The sequence below is a fragment of the Myotis nattereri genome (genome assembly GCF_964212035.1).
Source record: "Myotis nattereri genome assembly, chromosome: 4".
In the NCBI taxonomy this organism is placed as follows: Eukaryota; Metazoa; Chordata; class Mammalia; order Chiroptera; family Vespertilionidae; genus Myotis; species Myotis nattereri.
Genome location: NC_138079.1, coordinates 93,007,191 through 93,034,919, shown reverse-complemented (window position 1 = coordinate 93,034,919; position 27,729 = coordinate 93,007,191). Strand labels below are relative to the sequence as shown.

Sequence of the window (27,729 nt, the reverse complement as noted above, 5' to 3'; positions counted from 1 at the left end):
CATCAGTGAGCACCCTCCTCGTGCCTGGTGATCATTCACAACACCTGGCTCCTGTCTCGCGAGCTTTTATGCAGCGAGGCCCGCAGGTTTCAGGTCAGGGGCTCAGTGCTCTGTTGGCCTCTGTCTCGTACCCTGATCCTACGGGCGTCATGGCGGTTTGGAGTCTCGCTGTGAGGAATCACTGTGAGCATTCAGTGTGGCCCAGGCTTTGTGACTCTCAACATAGGGAACACCCAAACTGCAGGTTCCTGTGAAGAAGGGAGGCCTGCTGCCTGGCTGGGGATGTCCGTCAGCCCCTCGCTGGGCACCTCCAGCTGGAGGAGCTGGGTGATGGAGCACCCGTTCCTGTCGCTCCTCCCTGCTGGCCCCTGGGGACCACATGGCTGCACCAGTGAAAGCAGGACAGCCTTTCTCCGTGGCTCTGTAAGTTTTGGGAACGGGGATGCAGCCAGAGAGAGGGGGGTTGTTCTTTGGGACTGCATTTCAGACTCCCGCTGACTCAGGGTGGACCATTTCTGCCTGGAACAGGATTTCAGCCATGTTTTCCCTTCCTCACGTCTGTCGGGAAGGGGGCCGAAAGGAAGTTGGCTGCACACGGGAGGTGGCTGTGTCCTCGTGCTCCCCTTGGGGGATTTGATGTGGGGGGTTTTCTCCTGGGTGGGAGCATGAATTGGAGGGAGGGAGTGATTGACCTTCCAGTTCCTAGGGGTGCCTGGTGCTAGTCCAGTGGTTCTCAACCTTGGCTGCACATTAGAACCACCTGGGAATCTTTTTAAAATCCTGATTTCTGGGCCTCATCCTCCGGAAATTGTTTCTTTGTTACTAATGTTGTGGCCCCACCCCATAACAAAGACACAGAATTTCTGGAGGATGAGGCCCAGCAATCAGGATTTTAAAAAGATTCCCAGGTGGTTCTAATGTGCAGCCAAGGTTGAGAACCACTGTGCTAGTCATTCTTTCTCATTTAATCCCATAACAGCCATCGGAGGTGAATATTGATTTCTCCATTTTACTGTGAGGAAACAGGTTCAGAGAGGTTAAATCATTTGCCTGAAGTAAGGAGCTGGTAATTGACAGAGCCAGGTGTATAAAACCTAAGCCCGCCTGACCAGCAAGGTGGGGTTTTGTCTGTGCTGTGCTGCCTTCCAGGGAAATGAGTGAATATTGAGGAACAACCGTGCGTGAGATTGTCCCACCCTTTCCAGCACTTTATCTCATTTAGTCCCCAGGGCTACTGTGTGGTATAAGTAGTTTGGTCTCTGTTGTAACAGGTGGGGACTCCAGAGCTTGGAGAGGACAGGTAACTTGGTTCTCAGTGAGATTTGGGTTCAGTGTGGGGGTGGTCTCAGGGCTTCAGAGGCAAAGGAGGTGGGCCTGAGATGGGTGGAGGTGGTAAGGCAGCGAGGAATGCTTTCAGCTGCAAGTCATCAGAAACCCAATTAACAGCAACAAAGTATTTATGCAGGCACATCTCGGTTCACTGCTCTTCACAGATTTTCTTTTTATAAATTGAAGGCAAGACCCTCCACCAGCAAACGCATTATGGCTAGCTTTATTGCATTACTTTGTTAGTTTATTGAGGTGGTCTGGAACCAAACCTGCAGTGTCTCTGAGATATGCCTGTATTTCTGTCTAACAGGGAGTCTGGAGGTAGTTGGTTGCTGGCATGGTTTAGCAGCTCAGTGCCACTGAGGATTCAGGCTCTTTCTGACCCAACTTCTGTAATTATTGGCATTCATCCTAATGCTTGTTGCCTCATGTTTGCAAGATGGTTGCTGCTGTATTGGATACTATATCCACTTCAGGCAGGAAGCAAAGGAGAGGGGGAGCACCTGCTTTCTCTTCTCTTCATCAGGAAAATAAAAGCCTTCCCAGAAGACCACGTAGCGCAGTGGTTCTCAACCTTGGCTGCACATTAGAATCACCTGGGAATCTTTTTAAAATCCTGATTTCTGGGCCTCATCCTCCGGACATTCTGTTTCTTTGTTATGGGGTGAGGCCACAACATTAGTAACAAAGAAACAATTTCCGGAGGATGAGGCCCAGAAATCAGGATTTTAAAAAGATTCCCAGGTGATTCTAATGTGCAGCCAAGGTTGAGAACCACTCACATAGCAGACTTCCCTTTACATCTCAGCGAGCAGAACCGAGTCACATGGCCCCTTGAGCTGCAAGGAAAACTGGAAAGTGAGTTTCTGGCTTCCCAGCCTGTAAGGTGGAAGGCAGCAAAGGAGAGTGGTTGGGAGTGGCTTTGGCATAGCCGCCCAATAGGCAGCTTAGTGTAGTGTGACAGAGATTGCTCAGGATGAACAGTGCAGGTGGCAGCTGGCAGGTCCATAATGCTGGAATGCGGTAGAGAGGAGCTTTAGACAATAGGAAAGCCCAGAGAGGCAGGTCTTCATGAGGCTGCTGGAGGAAAGCAAGATCACCGAAGAGAGTTCAGGTTTAATAGTTTGGGGGCCACTCACTCTCCCGAGCCCATGCTTCCTGCTTCGGTTCCTCTGGGAGAGATGCGAGGGAACGCCCGGTGAAGGTCTGGGACGTGCCCAGCATGGCAGGTATCCAGCGTGCATTCTTTCTCCTGGGGCTTCCACAGCCACACCCACCCTGTGGTCACCATTCCCAGGGCTCTGCCAGCAGGGGGTGCACACGGGGCCTGAAGAGCTTCGCAAGGGTTACGAGCTCTGTGACTTTGCTGAAAACTGGGACTCCATGGAGTTTATTGTTCCTCCCTGCCTTTTGAAGCTTCTTGCACCGGAATAGGGGTGGTAACAGAAAGTTCTTGGTGAGGAGGCAACTTGGTGTTTTTGGCCCTTGGATTGCTGAAGCCATCTGTACTCAGGTACTGATTAAGCCCAGTTAGGGACGACTTACCAGCTTTCCCTTCACCACCCATGAGGGTCTCAGAACTCGTCCTCGGAGTTCTGAGCCTCTGATGGCCAGGTGGGGGGACTGAGAAGGGTGCCCTCTGCTGCTGGTCCATAGTAAGTGCCAGTCATAAGGCAGTGGCGCCTCTTTAGAGTTGGAACTGGACTCAGAAAGCAGCAGCTCTCCACCCTGCCTGGTGAAGCATCTTGAACTAAGAACAAAGGTGGTAGCAGAAGGTTCTTGGTGAAGAGGCAGCTCAGTGTTTGTTGGTCCCTGGGCTGCTGAAGACACACCTTTGCGCTGGGCATCGGAGGGAAATTCAGAGGTGATGGGTTGAATCCTGCTGACACGGAACTCTCCAGTTAGTCAGGAAGGTTGTAAAAGCTAAAGCTGAGGTCCTCCGGCCGCTAAGGGGGAAGAATTGGCTTCATCCTGCAGGGCCAGGAAGGCTTCCTTTGGGAGAGTGTCTGATCTGTGTTTTAAAGGTAAATAAAGTAGGAGTGTTAAATCCATGAATGTGAAAGGCACTGATTGTCCAGTTTCCAATTACACACTCTTCCTCCAATATGGCTGGCGTAATGCAAAGAGCTGAGGTCCGAGAAAACCTCGGTGTATTGCTTGCCAATTCCAAAGAAATAACCCGGAAGGAGTGGCTGTTAAAGACAGGGGTTTATTAGGATCTATGTGTGCACTGGGGTGGGGTGTGTGTGTGTGTGTGTGAAGTTTTCTGAAACAGAGGCTTTCTCAGTACAGAAAACAAAGCAAGCAAGGCATGCAGGAAGGACATGCTGTAGAGCAGCGGCTGCCAACCTTTCGGACCTCACGGACCACCAGTTGGCGACCGCTGCTCTAGGACAAGCTGTGTGAGGTCAAAACCCAAGCTATAGGCAGTCTGGGCTCACATTGAGAAAAGTTTCTGTTTAGCTGTTTCTTCCTTCCTTCCTTCCTTCCTTCCTTCCTTCCTTCCTTCCTTCCTTCCTTCCTTCCCGTCTTTCTTTCTTTCTTTCTTTCTTTCTTTCTTTCTTTCTTTCTTTCTTTCTTCTTTCTTTCTTTCTTTCTTTCTTTCTTTCTTTCTTTCTTTCTTTCTTTCTTCCTTTCTTCTTTTTTTAATAGTAAAAGCTGAAATTTATTGAGAAACAAGCACAGACTCCCACCAGGGGAAGGGAAAGAGTCCCCTGTTGAGCTGTTTCTTGATCAAAGAGCTGGCCAGGCTCCCAAGGTCTCAGTTCTCTAACAGGTGCCGTCATCATATTCCCACAGGGTGGGAGGGGGAGGGGGAGCTTGGGAAGGGGCCCTTCTCACACACCACACAGCTGGGCCTGAATGTCCTATTCTTAGCTGAGGAATTGCCATTACCTGTGCTGGGGGGGCAGTTTGATGACCCGGCTCCTTCCTGCTGGGTGAAGGGATCCCTCCTGTTTTCCGTCTGAGGTTAGATATCGTCTCTGCTCTCAATAGTCAGGGAACTTGGAGGGGGTCCTTGTGGCACTAGCGGCAGGGATGGAAAACTCCATGCTCAGGAACAGGGTGGTGGGCTCAGTGTCAGGAGAGCCAAGCGATTTCCATTGCCTCCTGGCCACGTGTGTTCTGGTGTCTCTTGATTGTCATTCCACCTTTCTGGGCCTCACTTGCCTTGACTATAGACTCAGGAGCATCATTCTGTGTCTCTTCCCTGATGGTCGTGACTGAGTAGGTGACTGGAGGGGTGATTGCTTAGCCAGGCATTAGCATTGCATCCTTCATCTACGAGCACCTCATGACCTCTCTCCCCTCGAATCACCTCCATCATGTTGGTGGTAGACGGTAGGTGCCATCATGCCCATTGTGGGGGTGGGAAACAGAAGGCAGGCAGCATACACATGGCTGCACAGGAGGTAAATAGCAGAGCAGGGACTAGAACCCATGCTCTGTGTATCAGATTTCAAAGCATCAAGGTGTAGCACAGGAGAGCGTAGAGTGGTGCCGCTCAGCCTGGTGTGAGATCTGCCTGTGTTCTCCCAGTGGCTGTGTGCTTCCAATTAATTGCAGATTATGTGTGTGGATCTGTCTGTTTGAGAATTGCCCATACATATGATATCACAGCCTGAGGGTGGAAGGCAGCTGTGCAGCTGATGTCCTAATTATTTATGGGTATTTCACATGCAATTAATCTCCCTTGCCATCCGTTAACCCCGCTACCCTGCTGTGCGTGAGGCCAATCGCAGCAGATGCTGGTGGCACAGCCCTCGGGACCATGGCGGACCTGGGGCTTTAGGCAGGTCACGGTCACGTTTCTGCTGGTGTCCAGCCAGTGGATAGGTGCAGGTGACGGGACGCCTACTATGCCACATTTGCTTGCAGGAGCCAGAAGCTAGAAAGGCTCATTTGCTACTCCTGATGAGTCACAGCATCTCAGAGCTAGAAGGATCCTAGACAATCAGCTTGTCTAACCTCCTGTTTTACAGACTAAACATCTGAGACCCAAAGTGTGTGTGAAACGCTTAAAGCACCTTGCCAGTTAGCAGCTGAGCCAGCCAAGGACTTGGAGTCCTTATTGGTTACTTACCCTTACATCACACATCTTTGTGTATAATGTTATTTTCTCATCCTGTGTGAGCCCCACCTTGCTGGGCACGTTGACTCCAGTGCCAGCTCAGCGTGGGTCCCAAGTCGCAGCATAGGAGAGATGCCTCATTTGGTTGGAGGTGACAGGAACCCACTTAAGTAAAATAAGAGAGTGTTATCACTCTCAGACCTCCAGCATCCAGGGACTCCTTTGCATTTAGGCAGCACTGGGTCCCCAGGATCAGTGGTCTCTGGTTCTCCCTCCTGAGGGGTCAGTTAGTAGAGGTGTGAGGAGGAGAAGCTGGGTGAAAGCATGTCCTTGGCCTGCGGCCAAGCTGACTCTGCCTGGACCCTGCTTAGGCTTTGTCTCTTGAGCACGTGATTTTTGAGGTAATGTGCAGAGCCGGCCTGAAACTCTGGCAGCCTCTTTCTCAGATCCCACCCTGGGGTCAGGGAGACAGTATCATATGGGTATTATGGTTGTGGGTCTCAGTGCCAAATGGCCTGTGTTCTGGTGTCTGTTTCCTTATCTATAAAATGGGTTTGATTCCAGCACCTCCTTCATGGGGTGGTTTGGAGGGCTTAATGAGAAAATTTATGCACAGATCTTCACCCAGTGTCTGGACATGGCATATGCCTGCTGGCAGCTGTTATTAGGAAAGTCATTTAAACTTCTCAGTTTTTCCACCTGCGAAAGGGGGAGGGGAACACCACCACTTCCATGAAGTAAGGAACTCATTGCTTTCTTTAATACAGCCAAGCCCAGACCTATCTTTCAAGGTTGGCAGTGGGTGAAAAATTGTCACGTGTATCAGGGCAGCTAGAGCCCAAGGCCCTCTCTCTTCTCTCTCCATCTGCTTTTCCCTTTTGGCGTGTTCCCCAGTCACAATGAAATCCCAAATCTCCTCGGGGGGCACTGTGTCCCCTCTAATGCTCGAGCTGTGACATGGATTCTCTGCTCCTCATGAACACATCTGTGACCAGACTGGAGCAGCTGATAAAGCTTGTCTGAATGTTGGGGTACACGTATCAGTCATCTTTCTCCCATGGGGAAAACACCTGCAGACTTCCCCAGAGAAGCCAGTGTGGTAGATCAGGACCAAGGACAGAGGCCTCCTCCTCTGAGTTCATCTCAGAACATAGCCTTTGTCCTTGCTTCCTGCTGTGTGACCCTGAGCAGATGATTTAACCTCTGAACTGTAAATTGGTTGTCTGTAAAACAGGAATAGTGACAGCATGTACCTTGGGATTATGGGAGGATTGATAACAGCATATGAGAGATGCTGTTATTAGGCTTTGAGGCAGGCCTGGCCCACAGTAGGAGATTTTGAGTGCTTGCTGCTGCTGTGTTGAGCCATCTTCAGCTCGGGGTCACCTGCCACTGTGCTTCTCAACCTTGCTTGAATCAGCTGAGCAGCTTTACACAAAAACACTGGTGCCCGATCCCAACTGGACATTGAGTTAGCTTGTGGTTTTAATGTGCAGCCCCGCCTGGCCCTACTGGTGTCTGGGCCATCGCTCTCTCCTCATGTGGTGCTGCCTTACTCTGTCCGGGCTGTGCCAGGTCCAGGCCCTGGAGAGGGAGATTGGGAAGAGAGTCTTTCTTTTTGCCCAGGGCCGTAAGCCAGGAAAATTGCCTCCTTCAGCGTAGGTCACTCTCTGTAGTCTAGCACCGGGCAGTGAAACCCCAGGCAGCGGTGGGGCCCACCCCTCTCCCTTTTCTTACTGGTTAGAGAAGTCCGTGCTTTCTCCCTCGAAGCAGCCTCTGAAACTGTCTATTTTTATTCTTTTGGAGATATCTCTTTAAGCTAAATGATGTGTTGATGCCTTTCATTTAAATAACTTCAGAGAATAAATGTAGAGACTCTAGACATAAAATATGTGGAACTGTCTGAAATTGAGAGATTCCCTCCCAGCCCGAGTTACTCCTAGTAACCTGATGACTTCACACATCCAGGTCTTTTCTAGGCCTTTCTGAGGGGGACAGAGCAGGGGTGCTTGATCCTTTTAGTCCCCGAGTGAATCACTTTGAGGTTCCTGGGCAGCTGCTCTGGGGTGTCTAGCTCCCCCTTCTCCCCTCTCCTGGAGGTCTCCGCTTCCATTACAGCCTTTCAGGCCCTTTCCAACGCTGTGCTTTTGACGTTCTCTGATGTGGGGAAGAAAGCTGATTTTAAAAATGGCTGTGCATGTGTGTGCTACTATCTTGACATTTTCAAGCTGATGGGTGGTCAGGAACTCAGACTTTAGGGCACTGGGGTCTCGAAGTGGTGGCCCAGCACCATGATCTGTTGTGCCTGCCTGGTAAGAACTTTAGTTAATACCTTTTAAAATTGGTTTGTCTGAAAACATGGATTCTGGCTTGTCTTGGCAAGTGAGAGGTGGGGGCAGCCTAGCTGCATCCCTGTGTGGGACAGTGGACGGAGGCAGGGACTGCTGCCTTAGCAGGGCACATTCTCCCTCTTCCCACTGCCCCACAACCCTTCGAGGACTGCAGTGCATCACTGTCATTACTTCTGTGGCCCTGTTTGAATTTGCTTTTGGGACACCTGCCTTAAGGTTTGTACTGCAAGTCACTATAAACACTGTGTGTATGTGTGTGCATGCGTGTGTGCGTGTGTGTGTGTGAGAGAGAGCAAGAGAACCCAAATTACACATATGGAAAAGCTGATAAAAATCTAGAACTTTACAAGGTTGTTTTCTTCTGTCCCTTGTGGTTTTCTTAAAGTTCTCAGTCTGTTCCTTCCCATGGGTTTTTCAAACCCTTTCTTCTCCTTTCCAGGTCATGTTGAAACAGTAGTTTTAAAGCTGAGGGTTGGGCCAGGGGAGCAGATTGAATCAGATTGCTGGTTTCCCACGAGGACAGAGAAGGGTTGGGAGAGTGCTGGAGGCCATGCTGGAAGCTGGTGTGGCCTCCTGTGCGGGGGACAGCTAGGCCTGGTGCTGTGAAGGTTGGGACAGGCTTTGGAGGGAGCCTGACCAGGTGGGTCCTTGCCCCTGCTGCCTCCTGGCTGTGTGGGGTGGGGAGTCACTCCCTGCCTCTGGGCCTCTGTCTCCCCGTTCATGTGAGCACAGTGATTCTTGTTTCTCAAGGAATCTTGTGAGAATTAAATGAGACTGTGTATTCAGACTGCCTCTGCCTGGTGGGGCGCATAGAAAACAACCGAAGCCTGGAGCTCTGGCCACCCCAGCTCTGGGGACATGTCTCTGGGCTTTTTTTTTTTTTCCATCCTAACACATTGCAAAGTCGAAATCCTGGGGGGACAGGGTGTTGAGGGGAGGCAAGAGAGAGAAACAACAAAAAGCTAGAATGGCCCAAGATTGGTTTTAAAAGTTACCCTTAGAGCTCAATATAGATTATCCTTTCTCCTGGAGATAAAAGGAAAGAGATTGGGTAGATAGAAAAAGAAAAAAGCAGTCTGTTAAGTTTGAAAAATGATGGCCTAGGTTAAGTATATACCCACAGAAGAATGCTTTTATTTCCGTGCATGTGCCCTCCTGAGCTCTCCCTTTAACTGTAACTGAGGATGGGCCCCAGGGGAATGTTTGTAAAGGTTCTTTTGAGGTCTTTGGAAAGCGATGCTATATAAAGCCAAAGAATTATTACCCAGTTCTATGTATATAACAGAGAGAGAGAGAGAGCTTGCATACTTCCAGATGTACGCATCTCCCCCTCATTCTCATCCAGTCCTCCTTCCTATTTAACTTGGAAAAGGAAGTTGAGATCAGTTTACCTAAAGATAATTTGCCCTCCCTCTCCCCAGGGCCTTTAATGGCCAAAGGTGGGAAGGCTCAACTTAATATAGTACTTAATATAGCAGCCTCTGACGCCCATGGTCATTGTGTGAATGGGTGAAGGTTATCTGTTGCAAGTGCCTGTGTTGTGTTTGGGTCCCTGGGGGCGGAGCTTGGTCCCTGGTCTGCCGACCCGTTTGAAATCAGGGATTCACCGTTGATTCACATGGTGGGTGCCGAGGAGGAGGGGAATGGTGTGGCAGGCTTGTCCAGTTTTAGGTCATGGTAATGCTTTCTGCCCCCTCCCTTCCATGTGTATCTATTCCCAGACACAGACTGGAAACAAGCTCCGTTTGAGTCTGACTCCCTGTCACCGGGACAGGAAATTACAGCTGTGAACCCGGTGGTTAGCCTTCTCTGGTGCGGCCTTGGACTTACTATTAAGCGCAGCTGACATTCTGCCCAGCCCATCTCATGCTCAGTTCCTGCCGACGAGGGGCACATTTTCCCAGTGGGTGCCAGTCATTCGCTCGTTCGTTAGTTCACTTGTTCACCCAGGCTTGACTCCTCTCCTGTGCACTCTGTCTTCTCAAGGAACTCATAGGTATGGGGGTGGGGCTTCGGTTGCCAGGCCTGCAGAGGAACCGGTATATACATGGTGGGTGGGAGCTTGGGCAAAGTGGGGTCCAGTGAGCTCTCCTGGGCTTGTTCTGCTGTGAGGACACGGTCTCACTCACGAGGGCAGAGAGTGTCGACGGGCTCCCAGGTGCCTGGGGGGAGTCTGGTGGAAGCCAGGATGGCTAGTCGCCTGCTAGTCCTGTGGTCACATGGTCTCAGGTGTCAACCTCAGAGAGCTGTTTTGGCTATATTTGTGCCAAAAGAAACCAAGTCAGCCAAAGGCTAGTTTACCTAATCGACAGGGGTGCTTTTCAGAGTCTGGGTGCCTCAGTGCTGTTGCAGGGTCAGGCCCATGTTTGACATTTAAGACGCCAGCCAGGCACTTTCTCTGCCAGGTGGGCTCCCCTGAGAGGTTTCACCAACTACTGTCTTTGCTGGGCTTCTGCCCTGTGCCTGTACCTCATTTGTCGCTGCCTCTGCGTCTGATGATAGAAGAGCCCTGGCAAACTGTCCTCGGCCTGCCTTTCAGCAGGTGGATTTTGGTGGAGTGATGTGGACTGTGCTCTTGGGCGAGATGCACCAGCCCCCACCCTCCTCCATCTCTAGCATAGACTTGGCCCATCCCAAACTTCTAGAAGACTCTATATCAGTGGTTCTCAACCTTCCTAATGCCATGACCCTTTAATACAGTTCCTCAGGTTGTGGTGACCCCCAATTTCATTGTTACAAATTGAACAAAATTAAAGCATAGTGATTAATCACAAAGACAATATGTAATTATATATGTGTTTTCCGATGGTCTTAGGCGACCCCTGTGAAAGGGTCGTTTGACCCCCAAAGGGGTCACGACCCACAGGTTGAGAACCGCTGCTCTATATGGTTGGTTTAGTTTGACTCATCTAACCCCTCTGGGTCCCACTCGCTGCAGCAGGGGGAAGGTGGGAACTAGAGGTTGCTGGGGACAGAGGAGGGGCATGAATAAGACAGGACAGGCCTGCTGGCTCCCATATCTGCCACAGCCAGTGGGCCAAGGTGTCACAGAAGTGATCCCGACCTGAAACTTGAAGGAGGCTCCAAGTAGGGGAGGCAGCCAGGCCTCCTACATGCTGGGAACAGCCTGTGCAAAGGCACAAAAGAGGGGGAGTGGGGTTGATGGGGTGGGAGACTAGCGGGAGGAGCAGAGGAGACAGCGGGGCGGAGCCAGTGGAGGGCTGTGGTGCACATGGGCTGGAGCTCTGGTGTCCGCAGGGTGAGCCCTGGGTGTAGGTGCAGCGCCTCTGGAGGAGGAAGATCCAGGCAAGAAGGCTGAGCAGGGCAGCCAGAGGGACCAGAGGCAGAGCTGAGGGGTCTTGGGAGAGGTGTGGAGGGATCCACAGTGCCTGGGCAGCAGCTGCTCAACTGCCAATTCCCTGTCTATTAAAGCCTGGTCTACAGTCTCCTGTTGGCAGCTAGCCAGTGGTCCTGCCCAGTGGCCCTGCCATTGGCCGAATGTCTGGCAGGCCCAGGGCCTCCCCACAGAGAGCCACCCCCCTGAACTGGAGAGGGACAGCAGTGTGTGTGGGGCTCAGGGGGGTAAGAGCTTCTGGATGTTCCCCTAAGACAGGCTGGCAAACCCTTCCTGTAAAGGCCAGATGGGAAATATTTTAGGCAGTGCAGGCCCCTCGCTCTGTGTTACCACAGCTCAGCTTTGCATTGTGGCATGAGAGCAGCCACAGACAACTGAAAACGTGGCTGTCTTCGGGAAACTGCTGCCGACCCCTCCCTGTCCCACGTGGTCGGCAATATTAGCACCTTATTTTCAGCTGAGGGAACTGAGAAGCAAAGAGATGGCCATTTGCCAGGTCGTCAAGGTGAGACGTGGGAGGTCTGGGGTTTGATTAGAAAACCTGCTTGCTGCCCTGATGTTATTTTTGTTAGGTTGGCCCTTGATGTGCAGAAGTTATTTCCTTAATGGACTTGTTCTTTGCTTTGTGGTAAGAAAGGCCTCTGCTGCCCCAAGATGGCATCAGTGTTTGTCCACATAGTCCTAGAGCTTTAATTGCTGCTTTTCACATATTTAAATTATTCTGTTTGAATTTATTTTGATACATAGCAGAAGCAGAGATTAAAGTCTTGTTTCTTGCTCCCAAAATGGTTTCTTGCCCTGGCAACATTTATGGAGGAATCCATCTTTCCCACAGGGATTTGAAATGCTGCTCTTTATCCCTTATCGACTGCTTACAGTTAAAATTAACATTATCCTGTGGCCTTGACCAGATTGGCTGTTTGGTTCACTGAGGCCAAGTCAGGAATGGATTTTGAGATGGGTGGTCCTTTGCACTTCAACCTGGGAGGCTGCCATGCAGCAGCCCTGCTCTGCTGTCACTTGCAGTGTGTGCTGTGGCAGGTAATGAAGAGGAAGGAAATCACAGTGATAGACTAAACAGATAATGGGATGTACGGTGCTGGGACGAGAGAAAATTACAAGTTAGGCAGGGCCTCTGCCAGTGAGTGTCGCTGGCTTGGAGAAATATAATATTTATGTAATATAAGGAGATCAATTCAAACGTCACCTCCTGGCTCTACAGCAAAGTGAATGCATATAAAGTTAAAGTCTATTGAAACTGTGTGGGTTTTTTTGGGTGGGGGAATACCAGGTCTTGAACCATTTCCTTTCCCCCCGTTACCACCAGTGTCCAAAGGCTGCATGGGGAAGGCAGAAGGGGTAGTCGTCTGACTGCCTTATTCCTGTGATGTCCCCCCTCCCTCTAAGATTCCTAGTATCAGAATATTGTTTTATTTGTGTCCTCAGTCATGTTGATGTTGAAGCAAATACAGGGCCGTGGTCCTGGAGGCTGGAAATGCACAGCGTGGAAGGGAAGGGTTCTACCAGCATGATGGTGTGGATTGGGTCAGTGTTGGTCATTGCTATTTCTGTGGCTTCTGTGGTTCAGTGCCATGCATTTCTTAGGTGCATATAAAGCATTAAATGAGATAGTGCCAGTAGGGGCTTTGAACGGAGCTATACTAGTACTTGTATAAGGGTTCAGATTTTAGCTAAAAGGTAGTAACCAACAATCCATACCTTTTTTCTAAAGAGGATTTGAAGCAGCATATTAAAACAGATAAGAAAGAAATTGAGGCCAGTGGTAGGCAAATTGACACAAGTGGACATACAGGCTGGAGAAGATCAGAGCAGGGTTAGGGCACATCCTGGTTGGCACATGGCTAAGTACACTCACTAGATGCATAATTTTCTCTGTGAGCTTCCTAGTAGCCAATCCCAAGAGGGAAACAGTTTATAGGGCTTCTTGGGGGGCGGGGGGAATCTCAAATAACTCCAGGAGAAGTGAGAAGCTCCTGGACTTGAGATCCGAGTGGCACAGTGAATGATGTCTTGAATGTGTGGATGGGCAGTGACAACAGTTGTGTGATGTAGGTAGGAAATTTGGGTGGTTATTTAATATAAAGACATGGTTTCCTATGGGTGAATACTTCCTATGTAGAAGCTATCTAGGAGAGGAGCTCCTGTAAGTGATTATGGACTGTGTATTGGGACTCCTCCCCCCGCTCCCCCCAGGGTCGCCTGTATGCTGACTATAGAAAACCAGATATCTTAGTAAACTTGAGGATTTCCATGTCAGCGTGGACCCAAGTGTCACTCGGTCTGCTGTCTGATCCGCTGTTGATGGGCAGCTGTAACTGGGAATATGTCATTGTTCAGAACAGATGTGGTCCAGCAGCAGGGACCTTGAAGCACTTAGAAACCACAAGCCTGCTTTTTCCAGGCGGCTGAGGGCTCACCAGAGACAACTCCACACATAATCCATCCTGTCCTCCTGTTGTGTGTGGCTGAGAGTGAGCAGCTGAGCCCACTGGATAACTCGAGTTGTACAGGAATTATTTTTGAAAGGGAGAGGGAACTTGTGTAGACAAGTCGCTATAAATAGCCCGTAACCCAGATTGGTGGTTGGTGAGAGGGCAGCAACCCGGACTAATGTGGGTGTGCTTTCTTCCTAGGTGAACTGCGACAAGCCATCGTGGCCATGATGAACCGGAAGGATGAGCTGGAGGAAGAGAACAGGTATCCTGACCTCCAGGCACGAGGCAGGGCCTCGTCCTTCGACATTCTACCTCCAGGACAGAAAATATCACAGATGAAAAAATTCTGCTTTATTGGGAAAATTGTGACCAATGATTTTGTATTTCTTTTTTGGTCTGTGAATTACCACTTTAATATGGATATATTGTAGTCTGAGTGAGCAAGGAATGAAACCCTTACATTCATGGTACTACCTTAGAATAAGCTTAAGATTTGGTAAAGCAATCTTTTTAAAACTAAAAAACAGACTTATTGAGATAGAATTCACATATCATACAATTCACCCATGTAAAGTAGTGTACAGCTCAGTGGTTTTAGTATGTTCACAGCTATATGAATCACCAGTAAAATTTTAGAACATTTTCATGTAAAAAGAACCCCATGTACCCTCTAACAGTCACCCTCAGACCCAGTGAAGCAACCTTTTGAGTAACCTTTAATTGAGGGCTTATCTGCCATGTTCCAGGCACTTGGAATACTTGGCTTAAAGTTTTTTCCACTAACGGGTACTTTGGCAAGATGGTACTTGAATTCTTTTGGCTTTCCCAAAAGCTCAGGTGCAGACATTGAGAGGGCAAAGGGCTGTCTTTTGTTCCCTGTTGAAACCAGTGCTAGATACTAGGCAGGTATCGTCTGTGTCGCTACCACTTGGCTGCCCGATGGGAGCCTCTTGACTGCCAGCACCTTGTCGAGGCTGCAAGGTGGTCAGGAGAGGGATTTGCCTGCCTCCCTGGGGATTGGGGTGGGTCGGGTGCCTGTATGTGTGCACGTGCGCGTGTGAGCGTGTGCTCATGTCACTCTCTTATTCTTTACTCAGAGCAGGAATTAAGACTCCGTGGTGACATGTCATCATGATTTTCCTTTTTAAATCTTATTTTGGGCGCTGCTTGACAAGCTTCTCCCTAATCCTTTATGAAAGCATACAAAAGCAAACAAGCATGATTTCTAAAACAAAAGAGAATTTTTAAAAACAGGATCTTTAGACAGCACGATTTCCCTATGAAAACTTTCAACAAAGGGGCTGTAGACATTGCAGGGTTTCTCCTTGCTCCAGCTGGAGCTGTTATGGAAGAAGCCATAGGTTTTTGTCTTACCTTGTGAGAAACAGTAATCGCTGTGTGTTAATTTCTTCTCCTTCTCCTCCCATGATTTGTGTCAGAGTCCCAGGCCCAGGAGGGGAATTTTCTCACCGGTCTTGGAGAGTGTGGTGAACAGGGGGGCTGGGAGGTCAGACACTTCGGCTTATATTTCGATGTCCCAGGGCATGTGTCATCTAGATTTTGGAGGGAGATGCATCAGAGTCAGTAAATACTTCCTAGAAATAGCCATTTGAGGTCAGTGAAGTAGACGGTCAGCAGACCCAGGCTTGGCTCACTCCGAGGTGCTAACTTACAGTCATTTCTGGGTGAGCCGCTGTCTAAGACCAAGGATGGCAGATTCACAAGTGCCCGTGTTTTGGAGGATTAACAAACTCCAGACATAAATAAAATATGACACGTGCAAACTCTATAGCTCTATAAACTCTCTATATGCTTGTTTAACCTGGAGGCTGCAGGGGTCAGGGTTAAAGTGTGTTTTGTGAGTAGGAGTGGAAATGAGGATGGACATCTGTCAGGTAATCTGAGCCTGTGTTCTATTTTGATGGCTCAGATTATTTTGGTTTGAACTGGCATCCTTTCCTTTGTTAACTCTCTTTTTCTGGTGGCTGGGACATAGTGGCCTCCGTTGAATGTGCTGCACCTTTGGCTGGGATGTCTGAAGGGGCTTGCCTGAGATTCGCTCAACTCACCGTTTCTCTTGATTTCAGCTGCCCACAGGCTGTCGGGACACAGAGCCTAGACCACAGATGGTTCCCTGGGGTCATCCTAATGATTGAGGCTTTTGAGCAGAGTTTGGTATCTCCTTAAAGGAATTTGTAATGAGATAGACTAGAATTATGGCTTATGCGTAGCCTTGTGGAAAATGAATGATTAGGTTTTGACCAAATGTCTGTGTCCTGGGCTCAATGGGCTCTGGGTTCACAGCATCTGAACGGATGGGCCCTCCTCTTCCAGATCACTGCGGAGCCTGCTGGACGGTGAGATGGAGCACTCGGCTGTCCTCCGGCAAGAGGTCGACACCTTGAAGAAGAAGGTGGCTGAGCAGGAGGAGCGGCACGTCATGAAGATCCAGGCCTTGGCAAGGTAGGAGGGCAGAGACACCGGGGGTGGGCCTGGGAGGCTTACTGAAGCGCAAGCACACCTTTACCAACACAGTTTAATTAAAAAGTGTTGTGACCAGCAGCCATAAAATGTATGCATTTGAAATTTTAATATTTTATTGAATACATGTTGAATAATATGTACACACGTGATTCAGAATGCAAAGCGTATAACTGGTTACAGTGTGCAATCTCCAGTGACCACGTTTGCCCAGGGGATGGGCGACGTTACTGTTTCCAGAGCTGTCCATGCATGCGCACATCTCTGGATGTGTGTACCTGCTTTTCATTTCCCTCCCGCCTCCCTTCCTCCTTTCCTCCCTTAATGCACGGTGGTGGCGTGTCTAACACACACTCACTCTACATCATGGAGACGGTTCTGTGTTGTGCACAGGCTGCCATCTTTAGTAACTCATATGTCATTGTCTGACTGCACCAGCATTCATTTGACCAGTATGCCAACAGCCAGCTTTAATGTGGTTTCAAGTCTTTTTTTTTTCTGGTTTCCAGTCTTTTGCTACTTCTAATGTTGCTTCGAGTAACCTTTGTGTTTGTTATTTTGCTCCTCCATGACTATATTTGTTGGACAATTTATGGAAGTAGAATAGCAGGGTCAGAGTTCTGTGCTTTTCTCAGGGGAGACATCCTCAACTTGCCCTCCATGGAGGCTCAGCCAGCTTACGCTCCACAGCAGCAGGGAGCGGGCGTGACTGAGCAGCCCACAGGGCTCGGCTCCAGCCTCTGGGCCTTTGATAGCACTGCAGGTGAAACATGGCGCTGGCGGACTATTTTTCATTTGCATTGCCCTAATTAAGAGTATGGCTGAGCCTGTTCTTATTTAAGAGCCATTTTGTTTTTCTATGACTTTATTTATATCTTATTAAGAAAACTATACGGGGAACCTCCCCAAATCCCAGCTCCCATAAAACCATGCATCTCTACGGAATTTGTTCACATGGAAAGATATTTTTATGGATGTATTTAACATCTATAGCCTGTCATGCTTAGTTTGCCTCTCTCCCCCACTGAAGCTTCAGGTTAACTGTTTCTGATGTAGCATTTCACTGAATTAATGTCATATTAAATAAGCATTTGCTAGACATTTGAGTGGTTCCAGTACCCCCCCCCCCCCCCATTTTAGGTGAGATAAACAATTTATTGGTTGTGAATGTAAAACTACTTTAAAATAAGACCAGGAGATAAGTATGTCTTGTGGACATGCGAGGGAGTCGGGAGTTAAGTAAACTTGCAGCAGCAGCATTTATCATCCCTGTGCTGTCAGGGCGAGTGGCACTAATGTAATTGTTATGTATGTGGAATCGAAAGTTGGCACCTTGGTCCCATATTTAAATTTAATTTGAACTTTTCTCCTTTCTCTACATTTTAAAATGACACCTCAAGAGCATCAGAGACAGTTAAATGACTACGGCAAATGCCTAATTTGGCATTTTGTCAGCTGGGCCACCATTTCATCTGGCCCTGCAGGATTCTGTGGTGGAATGGTGTTTGCTCACAGTACAGGCTGCAGTCCGTAGAGAGCGGTTTTGATTCATCAGAGAAAGACAGACTTATATTCCCTGCCACTTTGGATTTTGTTCAGAGTCAGCTCCATTGTGTGAAGATGGCAAGTTTCTGGGTGAACTGCTTAACCTTCACAAGTGTGCACTTCCCCATTTATAACTTGGCGAGGCTAAGCTACCCACATGGGAGGACCTTGTGTGGAAGTACATAAGGTTCTGAACACCAGCGAGCTGTTGCGAGCGTATTTTACAGGAAGTGTATGTTAGCCTGTGATAATCCTTAGGAAAATTTTTCCCAGCAATGGAGTAGAAACATTTTTCTTAACTAAGTAGTGTTATGACCTGAAGTCTCCTCATTTAAACAATGGGGAGCCAAGAGTTTAAGGTACCTGAAGGTTCACAGTTTGCAGGTAGAAGGAACATTTGTAAAATAGGCAAATACTTCAGGAAAAAAAAAAAAAGGAAAAAAAGCAAACAGGGAGGCTGGATGTGTATGTTTTGAAAAATCCAGCTGCTGACATGTTCCAGGCACAGTTCACATGTCAAGCTTTCTTCTTGCTACAGAAGGAGCAGCTGTCAGTGTTCTCAGGTGGGGGCCGGGTGGGGCAGTGAGGCTGGGCCAGGGCTGTGTGAGCACTGGGGCACCCTGTTCTCAGGTCACATGTGTTCAGGTGGCAGGTATCATAATGCCAGTGGTTTAGCCTAGTGATTGGTGGCGAGGATTCTGGCATTGGACTGTGGGGGTCTGATTATGGCTCTAATGCTGATTAGTTGTATGACCTTGAGCAAGTTACTTAATGTCTCTATTTCCTTAGTTTTAAATTGAGGATAAGAAAGCTCTCCACTTACTAGGGTTGTTGCACAATAAAATGAGAGACCATATGTCAGTTCAATAAATGTGCTTCATAAATGCTCAATAAATGTTAACTATCATTATCATTTTTCTTCAGTATGGTAATTATATTACTAAGAAACCCTGCCACATCAAAAGTTATATTTTAACAGCAGTGGTGCAGAAAGAATTAAGTACTAGGCTATTTCAGACATAAAAAAATGAAATAACATATATTCTAAGAGTGTGTTTGTGTGTATGAGTGTTTTACTGGTTCTGAATCTATGCTAATTGTAAAACTAAAACATCCCTGAACAAATTCATCATTTTATTACACATCTCTTTTCGCTCAGAATTAACGCCTTTCCTTTTGTGCTGTCATGGCTCAACCATGATTGGGGCAATATAACCAGCCAGTGCTTGTGTGTCCCAAGCAGCTGCTGGTTTCTGAGGCAGTGGCGTTACAATCGGTGGCAGCTCAGGGTGGGTAAGCCTTGCTTCTTGAGTAATCGATGGCCATGTTTCCCACTGAATGAAGAGAACTCAGGCTATGAGTCAGGTGATCACAGAGAGAAGGCACACGTTGACATGAGAGGTACCTTTGAGAGAAGCAAGTGAATGGGGTTGTGCATTACTGCAGAGACATTTTTTTCTTTCTGTTTATTGTATCAGTTATCTCTTGCTGTGAAACAAAATATCTCTAAACATGCACCTTAAAACAACAAACATATATGATCCTCCAGGATTTCTGTGAGTTGGGAATCTGGGATGGCTCAGCTGGGTGGTCCTGGCTCTAAGTTCCTCACAAAGTTGCAGTCAAGCTGTTGGCTAGAGCTGTAGTCACCTGCAAAGTTGGCTGGGGCTGGACGGGCCACTTTTAAATTTTTATTCTTCTTAATCTTCAGCCGAGGAGTGAGGATATTTTTTTCATTGATTTTCAGAGAGTGGAAAGGAGGTAGGAAAGGGAGAGAGTGAGAGAGGAGAGAGAAGCATCGATATGAGGGAGACATCTAAACAAATGAGAGGAGACCAATAACAAACTGGCTCAAGTTACAAAAGGAATTTATTGGCTCACATAACTGAAAAGCCCAGAGGAAAAATAGCTTCAGGAAAGACTGGATCTATTGGTTGCCTCGGAATCGAACCCGTGACACTCTGGTGCTAGGCAGACACTCTTAACCACTGAGCAATGCCAGTTAGGGCTGGAGGGGCCACTTTTAAGCTCACTCGTGTGGCTGTTGCCAGGAGCTCAGCTCCCTGCCTTGTAGGCTTTCTCTACGTGGCTGATCACAACACAGCAGCTGGCTTCTTGGGTAACACGAGCTAGAGAATACACCTGACATGGTAGCCACTGTTTCCTTTATAACCTGGTCTTGGAAATGAGACACGATTACGTCTGCTGCATTCCATTGTCACACAGATCAACCTTTTCATGTGGGAGAGTCTCCACATGAGTGTGCGTGCCAAGAGGTTAGGGGTGGGGTGGGTTCATTGGTGCCATCTTGGAGGTTACCTCCCACATCCACCATGCTTCTGTTTCGCCTTGGGACAGACGCTACCCCAATCTCTCCTGGCCGGTTCTTCCTCATCCCCGTTCTGCACATGTAGTTTGGTGCAACCGACTCTACCACTGCCTGCCCCGGGTTCCAGAGCAGGCCAGATGATCCAGGCCCGGACGGTCAGCTTGTCCCATCCCTTGGCCATCATGATCGGGTTAAAGAAGGGCCTGCGGCCAGGCTGATCCAATGAGCGGATTACAGCATTCTTGAGGGGATGTGGAGTAAGCCAGGAGCTGTTGGCAGCTGTCTGCTACTGTGTGGGAAGATGCTGACCTCCCCATGGTGACAACACAGTGGAGAAATAGAGGGATAGATGGAGAGAGAAACCCACAGGTCCTGATTTGAGCTCCTGGATCCAGTCATTCCTGAAGCTATTTTTCCCTCTGGACCTGGCAGTTATGTGAGCCAATAAGTTCCTTTTGTGACTTGAACCAGTTCATCACTGGTCTCCTCTCTTTTGTATCCGGAGTCCTGACTGACGAGACTTTCTAGTTGGGATGTTAGGGGATTGGAGCAAGTGGTGTTTTCTCTGTGCTCCCTCAACAGTCAACCTGCCACCTTCCCAGAGAGACTTGCAGTTTGTTGTGACTCATCACGGATGTGAACACCCCCCTGGGTTGTGTGACAGAGCCCTGCTCAAGGCCTTTCCTTCCTGTCTCTCATGCTGGGACCAGCCTTACTGTCATTCTTTGTCACACTGGTGCACTAGCAAGAACATGTTGTCAGTTGTGTGACCAGAGCTATTCCCTTTCCCCGTCTGAGCCTCTGGGTCTTTGTCTGTTTAAAAATATAAGAGGAAGTGGGTGGCATGGCCCATTCCAAACTTCATGTAAGGATGCTGTGCACCTGTGTCCTGACATAATAGTCTTAACTAATATTAATATGCTTTTGGCAGTGGAAACCCAAACCAGTTTAGCTTAGGTCAGCAGGGGAATTTTGTGTTGCTGTAACTAACTGATCTCTCTTCAGGTGTCGCTGGACCCAGGTGCTCTGTGAGGTCTTGGTCTCCTTCCCCCCCTCTAGGTATTGGCCCTCTAGGTATTGTCTCCTTCTTGGGTGGGGCCTCTGCACACAGCTGCAAAGATGGCCTTTGCTGGCACCAAGCCTCATGCAGGATCCACAGAGAAGAGACCCCTTTCTCCTGACACCTTCTATAGCATTTAGGGAGGCTCTTCACTGGGCATGTTGTTGCCAGGAGGGAGCAGAAGGCATGGTTAATGGCCTCGCCAGGTCCCCAGGTGGGCAGATACATCATGCCGGTTATGCTTCCTCGGAGGATTGTGTGGAAGATTACATGCGCTGATGCTCTCAAGCAGTCAGTGCAGCTTGGGTCTGTCATGAATGCTCAGAGGAAGGCCCCTGCTTCCTTCTTAGCCGCTGCCTTGCCCATGGGTGCCTCGGGATGTGGAGGCTAGGCCAGATTTGTGGGTTCTTTCCTGTCCCAGCTTCCCGCTGCAACAAGCATGTTGGAACTTGTTGCCACTGGCCTTCATCTGACCTCAGCTCCTCCTGGTGTATTTTTCTAGCCCTGCCTGCCCAGCATGTGTCCCTTTGTTTATGTTTCCCTGTTGGGCTGCTGAGCAGTGATTGCTGTGACAGTGTCCTGCATGTGCGACAGAACCATGCTGCACAGTGGTAAGGGAAAGCTGGACCAAGGGTCCTAGAAGCCCAGCATACATCACTCTGTCCAGCCCCCTGGGATGCCTTTATTGGCTTTCTATGAAGGCTTTAAATCTCAGTGTCTGCCCTAAAGCTCAGTCTCTGCCTTTAAAAAATTTATTAGAGAAATATGAAGGATATGCCTTCTGTGAAAAAGGACAGTAAATTTCTCCAGTGTCCATCTATTGACATAGATTATGTTTCTTTTTTTATCACAAGAAGTGAATGGTCAGAGTTGAGAAAGTCAAACATGGGCTTGGAATCTGAGCCTGTCCTGGGTTAGGGGGCCTTTGGAACCGAGAGCCTGGGCCTTTCCCCTGCCAGCTCCCCTGATGTAATGCATGCTCCGCCGGGAGAACTGGTAGGCTTCATCCTGCTGCCAACGAAGGCGAGAGCGGCTGTGGGGGTTCTGGGGTCTCATCTGGGCTCAGCAAGAAGTGCAGCTATTGATTAGCAATGTCTGCCGTGGACATGGGGAGAGGGAGCGGTGGGAAGCATGTACCATCCCTGTGTTAGTGCTGGTGAGCAGTGGAAACGGCTCGGGAAGGCTCAACGCCAAGGTGGCAGTGCTGCACAGGAGCCTGGAGAAGGGAGGTTTGCCGGGTTTTTAAAAGAAGTCCCCATTGTTCAGTTCTGTCTGGTAAAAGAAATGTGCTCCGGAGGAATACCTCAAACCTGTTCATTTTGTTGTTGTATAAAACAAAATGAAACTTTTGCTCTCAGGTTGAGTGGAGAGCAGAAAGAAGGCCCACTTTTTATCTCTGTGTCTTTGAGAAAATTAACATCTGCTGTCTTGCCTGATTCAGAAAGCCCAGGTTTGTGGACAGAGAGCTGGGGAGGAAGAGCAGGCTCTTTCGCTGGAAGAGGAGTTGCTGTGGTGGACACTGCTGTCTTTCTGAGAGCCCCTCCACATTTCTCTCGCACTGGAGGACCCGCCATGGCTTGATTTTTTTTTCTTTTTTCTTGGTTGGTGGTGGGGGTTGAAGTCTCCCGAGCTCTGAGGTTCAGCCCTATCTTGTCTAATTTGGTCAAGATAATTCTGCCTCCTTTCCACAGTGATTGGTTCAGCTAGGTGTGGTCATTGGACTCGCTTCAGACAGTGGGCACGTGGTCTAGTTCAGGCCAGGGAGACCTGGTTGGAGGTTTGCTGGGACTTTAGAGGAAGAGGGTCCCTTGGTTGTGGGTGTCTGGGATGGCTTCATTTTCTGGACCAAAGCTGTGAGGGTGTAAAGGCTGGACCTGCTTTATTCATTTTACCACCATGAGGGAGACAGCCTTGAGGTGAGCTGATGCTGCAGCATGGGACGGAGAGGGATGGGGTGAGGGACCTGGGTTTGATGACATCCACATGCTGCTGAATCAGTCTTCCCTTGAAGCCATATTTCCCACTTACATGGACCAGTAAATCCCCCTTGCTATTTATGCCATTTTGAGTTGGATTTTCTGTTTCCTGTTACATCCTGAGCACTCCTGGATACAGAAGGCTGTGCCCATCATCTCCTGCCTGGCCATGGTGTAGGTCAGGTCCCCCTCTGCTGTCCTTCCATGGGACCTAGTATCCCTCCACAGTACAGTGGAACCTGGTTTCTCAAACTTAATTTATTCTGGGAGTCTGTTCGAAACCGAATCATTTTTTTTCATTAGAAATAATGTAAATTGAATTAATCCTTTCCAGACCCCCAAGTAATTCCCTGTTTTAACTTTTCTTATATACAGTACATGTCTATTGTTTATAAAGAAACACCTTTAAAAAACAAAAAGGACATGAAATGTAAATTTAGCAAAAAGGAAAGACAATGTACAGTAAAAAATGAAAATTTGCGAAAATTTGCAATAAGCAGCAACAAAAGCAAAAAAAAACCCATGGAAATATTCACAACATAATATCCTGAGATTTTAACAGTGGCAAACTGACTCATATTCGTGCATTCTTTTCTGTCACCTGAGAGTTGCGTAACTGATCAGACAGGTATCAGTGTGGAAGGGTTGTCAGGTTGAGAAGCGAGTTGTTTGAGATGGGAGGTGTTCCAGAAACGAGGTTCCACTGTAGTAATATTGGCAGCTTTGAGTGTATTGTCTTTCCTTTCAGACTAAACTCCACAAGGGCAGAGACCATGCTTTTGTGTTCACCTTGTTTGTTTCCCTTGTGACTAACGCACTGCCCGGCCACAGCAGGTGCTCTGCAATATTGGTGAAATGAAGGAGCCGATGGACCATGGGGCAGTGACATTCACTTGGTCTGAGTCTCATTTTGGGGACTGCTAGTTTTTTCAGCATCTCGATGGCTCTTCTTCTCTTAGCGCAATACAGTAGCAGTGACCTTAGCTTTGGACCTGCTAATGGTCATCACCTGCCCTAAGACTAGATTCTGGTCACTTTTGGGGAATTGGAGCCTTCTGCAAATCCTGCAGCCATGCATTTAATTCTTACCACGTAGTGTAGTTAGATAGTGAGAACTAGTAGTAGCAGGTGACGGAAGCCCACCTAAACTGGCTCATGGAGAAGTGTGGTTGATTGGCTCATGTAACCTAAAAGTTTAGGAGAAGACCTAGCTATCTACCCAGCTGGATCTGGGGGTTCAGGGGGGCAGGCAGGACCCGTGTCATTCCACGCCTCCCCTCTCTGTCCCTTGGTGGCAGCTTCCTTGTTAGGCCTGCTCTTCTCTTGTGATGACCAGAGGCCCCAGCAGCTCCAGGCATAAGTCCCGTCAGCGTGGCAACCCCTGGGGAAGGAGAGCGCTTCTCCCCGAATGCTCCCGGGAGTCTTGGATTCACTCTCATTTCCCCAGTGGGATGTGTTATTCTTGCTGTGTGGCCTGGGCCAATGCCCCCCTGGAGCCAGGGGGCGGCTGACTTTTCCTCACTGACGACAGGGACAGACTCCTTCCCTCAAGAGGAAAATCGGGTTCCTGCCATCAGACAGTGCTGGGTAGGCAATGGCAGCAGATGTTCCCTGAGTGGGCTCGTCTCCTCATCACATTTAAAAAAAAAAGTGTTTTATTGATTTTTTTTTTTAAGAGAGAGAGAGAGAGAGGAAGGGAGAGGGAGAGAGAGATGGAAACATCGATGAGAGAGAAACATGGGGTTGGTGCCTCCTGCAGGCCCCTACTAGGGATCAGACCTGCAACCCCGGGCGTGTGCCCTGACTGGGAATCGAACTGGCAACCTCTTGGTGCATGGAATGATACTCAGCCGGCTGAGCACACTGGCCGGGCATGGCCCCTTTTCAGTTGCCTCACTCTTTTAGAGTTTCTAGCTAGAGACTGAACCCTGACCCCATTGTATTACCTGTTGAACTCCTACCGTGCATCCCAGCCCACTCTGGTTCTCCAGTCTCTTACTTACCCTTGGGCATGAAGCTTGCTCCCTGCAGGTGGCTGGCTCTCTCGCTTGGCAGAGTCTCATCGCTGAGTGAGTTGTGCTCTTCATCATTGTCTAGCACATCCTGCCAGCAGCTGATGGGTCTTGAATGACTTACACCAGAGCAGCCAAGGAGAATTGAGTACATGGGGTGGACCTAGAATGAGTGCTAGACACATGTGGCAGGGCAGGAGACAAGATGGCTTCAGAGGTTTCCTGAAGTCTCATGCTACCAAAATTGAGTGAAGACAGATGGTTAGTTAATACTCATTTATTCATTGACTCATCAAATATCTATTTCATATTAAACCTATAAAAGAGATAAACAGGATGCAGCTGACTCTAATTTCTAGGTGTTGAAAGTCAAGAGAGGGATGTATAAACACAGATTTTAACCTTTTGACTGACAATTCCTTATGCTCCAGTTGAGGTGGCCATTGTTAAAGGAAGTGTAGTGTAATGGTGTGGGGCAAGCCTTGGACTTGAGCCCTACTCAAGGATGGGACGTGGGGAAAGGTGAGTGAGGCCTGAGGGTGCAAAGTTTAAGGAGGCACTCTCTCTGAGGATCACACACGTGCTCCTTCTGGTTGTGTGGTGTCCGATGGTCCTTTTCTGCCTAATGTTTCTTGTCTAGAAAACTGGGATAATAATAGTCTCTCCTTTATAGATGCATGCAAGAGCTGGTGCATGCAAAGTGCTATGCACAGTGAGTGCCCGAGTAAGTGCTTAGTAAAAGCCTGCCATGATTATTATTCGTTTTGTGGAAGTAAATTATTCTTCTATTCAGGGCTGCAAAGACTCATTTTCTGGAGTTCATCTAGCCTGCTATTGCTCAGATGTAACTAACTTTCTAACAAAGAGTTTTCTGGGTTGAAGAACTAAAAGCCTTGCTTAGGCTTTGCTATACATTACAGACACCAGGGGAGCTTTTAAAAACTATGTCCAGGCTGCCCTCCAGACCAATTAGATCAGAATCTGTGGTGAGACCCACATGCTCAGGTAATTCCAGTGTGCACCAAGGTTGACAACTGGTGGTTTAGTGCAGCACTTCTCAAGCGCACCTGGGATCCTGGTCGACTTCAGACTCTGTTTCTGCAGGTCTGGGAGGGGCCTGGTAGGTATCTCTAGTTCCAGAGTGATGCTGACGCTTGCTGCTTCCTAGACCACATTGGAGTAGCAAGGGCTCAAACAGAATGCGAATAATGATCCGAAAGGGTAAGTTCAATTTTTCGAGATCCCTGGGGCTCTTAGGTGAAGGTACTTGTGATGTTTATCTCAGAACTGAGTTGGGAGTTAGTGTTTGCTTGTTGGTTTGTTTGAAAAATATGAAAAGTGCTGTGACCCAGTACAAGAACGAGCACTATTAACACTTGTCATTTTTATTTTCTACTTTATTTTTAAGTGGACTGTAAACAACATGTAGGCTTGCATTTGGTGGGTTTCAAAGGATCAGTATGTGAGCTTTCAGCACCAGCACATTGTCCTGCACCTGGCTTTGCTCACCCAACACTTAGCTGAATACATTCAGGTTAAGGTGCACACAAGTGGGCTTTGAGGACAGAGCTCTGCCATGATTGGCCAGCTGGAGATTTCTCAAGAAAGCTCTTGTTTTCATGTTTTAAACTATTACCTTTAAGTTGTAAAACCAATGTAATAATCTGAAGTGGAGAAAAGAGCCCCAAATCTCACAACCCTAGCATGATGATTATTTCCACTGTTAGTCCATTTAACTACAATTTTTGCATAGTTACAGAACCATGAGTGTGTACCTGCAATTTTTATTCAATTATTTTGTTTTCTTTTTAAAAAAATTAAATTTATTTTTATTGATTTCAGAGAGGAAGGGAGTGGTAGAGAGAGATAGAGACATCAATGATGAGAGAGAATCATTGATCGGCCACCTCCTGCATGCCCCCCACTGGAGATTGAGCCTGCAACCCGGGAATGTGCCCTTGACCAGAATCGAACCCGGGACCCTTCAGTCCACAGGCCAATGCTCTATCCACTGAGCAAAACCAGCTCGGCTGGCTAGGGGTATATTATGTTTTCTTGCATTTATATGTAGATTTCAAATTATGTCTATATAGAGACTTTTTTCTTTCTTTCCGTAATATAAAAGTAAGGCACAAATTACAACCCACAAGTATGGGAAGAACAGTAAAGTTTAAAGAAGAAAACCACCAGGACACAATTATTTTTAATGTGTTTTATTATTTATGAGGCACTAGATCCCAGTTTATGTATACATTTACTTATTCATATTACATAACCCAAATCATTCTGAATCTATAAGTTGATGATCTTCTTTGAAAAGCAATATCATAAGCCTTTTCTGATGTTACTCTCTTATATGGATATCACTTTGGATGGCCATTGAAATCTGTTCAGATATGTCTGTGTTTCTCACACAGTGGTTTCCTTAGCTATTCCTCCCGCTCCCCCTTTTAGGAGAAGTTTTTCCATGAAAACACACACACACACACACACACACACACACACACACACACACACGGTAAGTTTCCTTACTCTAGATTCCTAGAAGTGGAGCTCTTATATTAGAAGGAGCGAGTTTCCATAAAAGCTCTTGATTCATGTCAAAATCTTTTTCAAGAAAGAGTTCTCACTTGATAGCCTACCTTGATGTCATTTAAAAAAAAAATTCTCACTCAAGGGTATGTTTTTTTGATTTTAGGGAGGGAGATAGAGAAACATCAATGTGAGAAAAACATCGATCAGTTGCCTCCTGTACACGCCTTG

At 48.0% G+C, this 27,729-nt stretch overlaps 1 protein-coding gene across 1 annotated transcript in view; it reads left to right on the top strand.

Moving 5' to 3' along the window:
- The window catches only part of SNX29 (sorting nexin 29), a 447,929-nt gene that overhangs the window by 108,729 nt on the left and 311,471 nt on the right, over positions 1-27,729 (top strand). The window contains exons 12-13 of the mRNA XM_081089509.1: positions 13,762-13,825; positions 15,898-16,026. Of these exons, the coding sequence (XP_080945635.1) occupies positions 13,762-13,825; positions 15,898-16,026 (193 nt within the window). The remainder of the gene's footprint in view (positions 1-13,761; positions 13,826-15,897; positions 16,027-27,729) is intronic.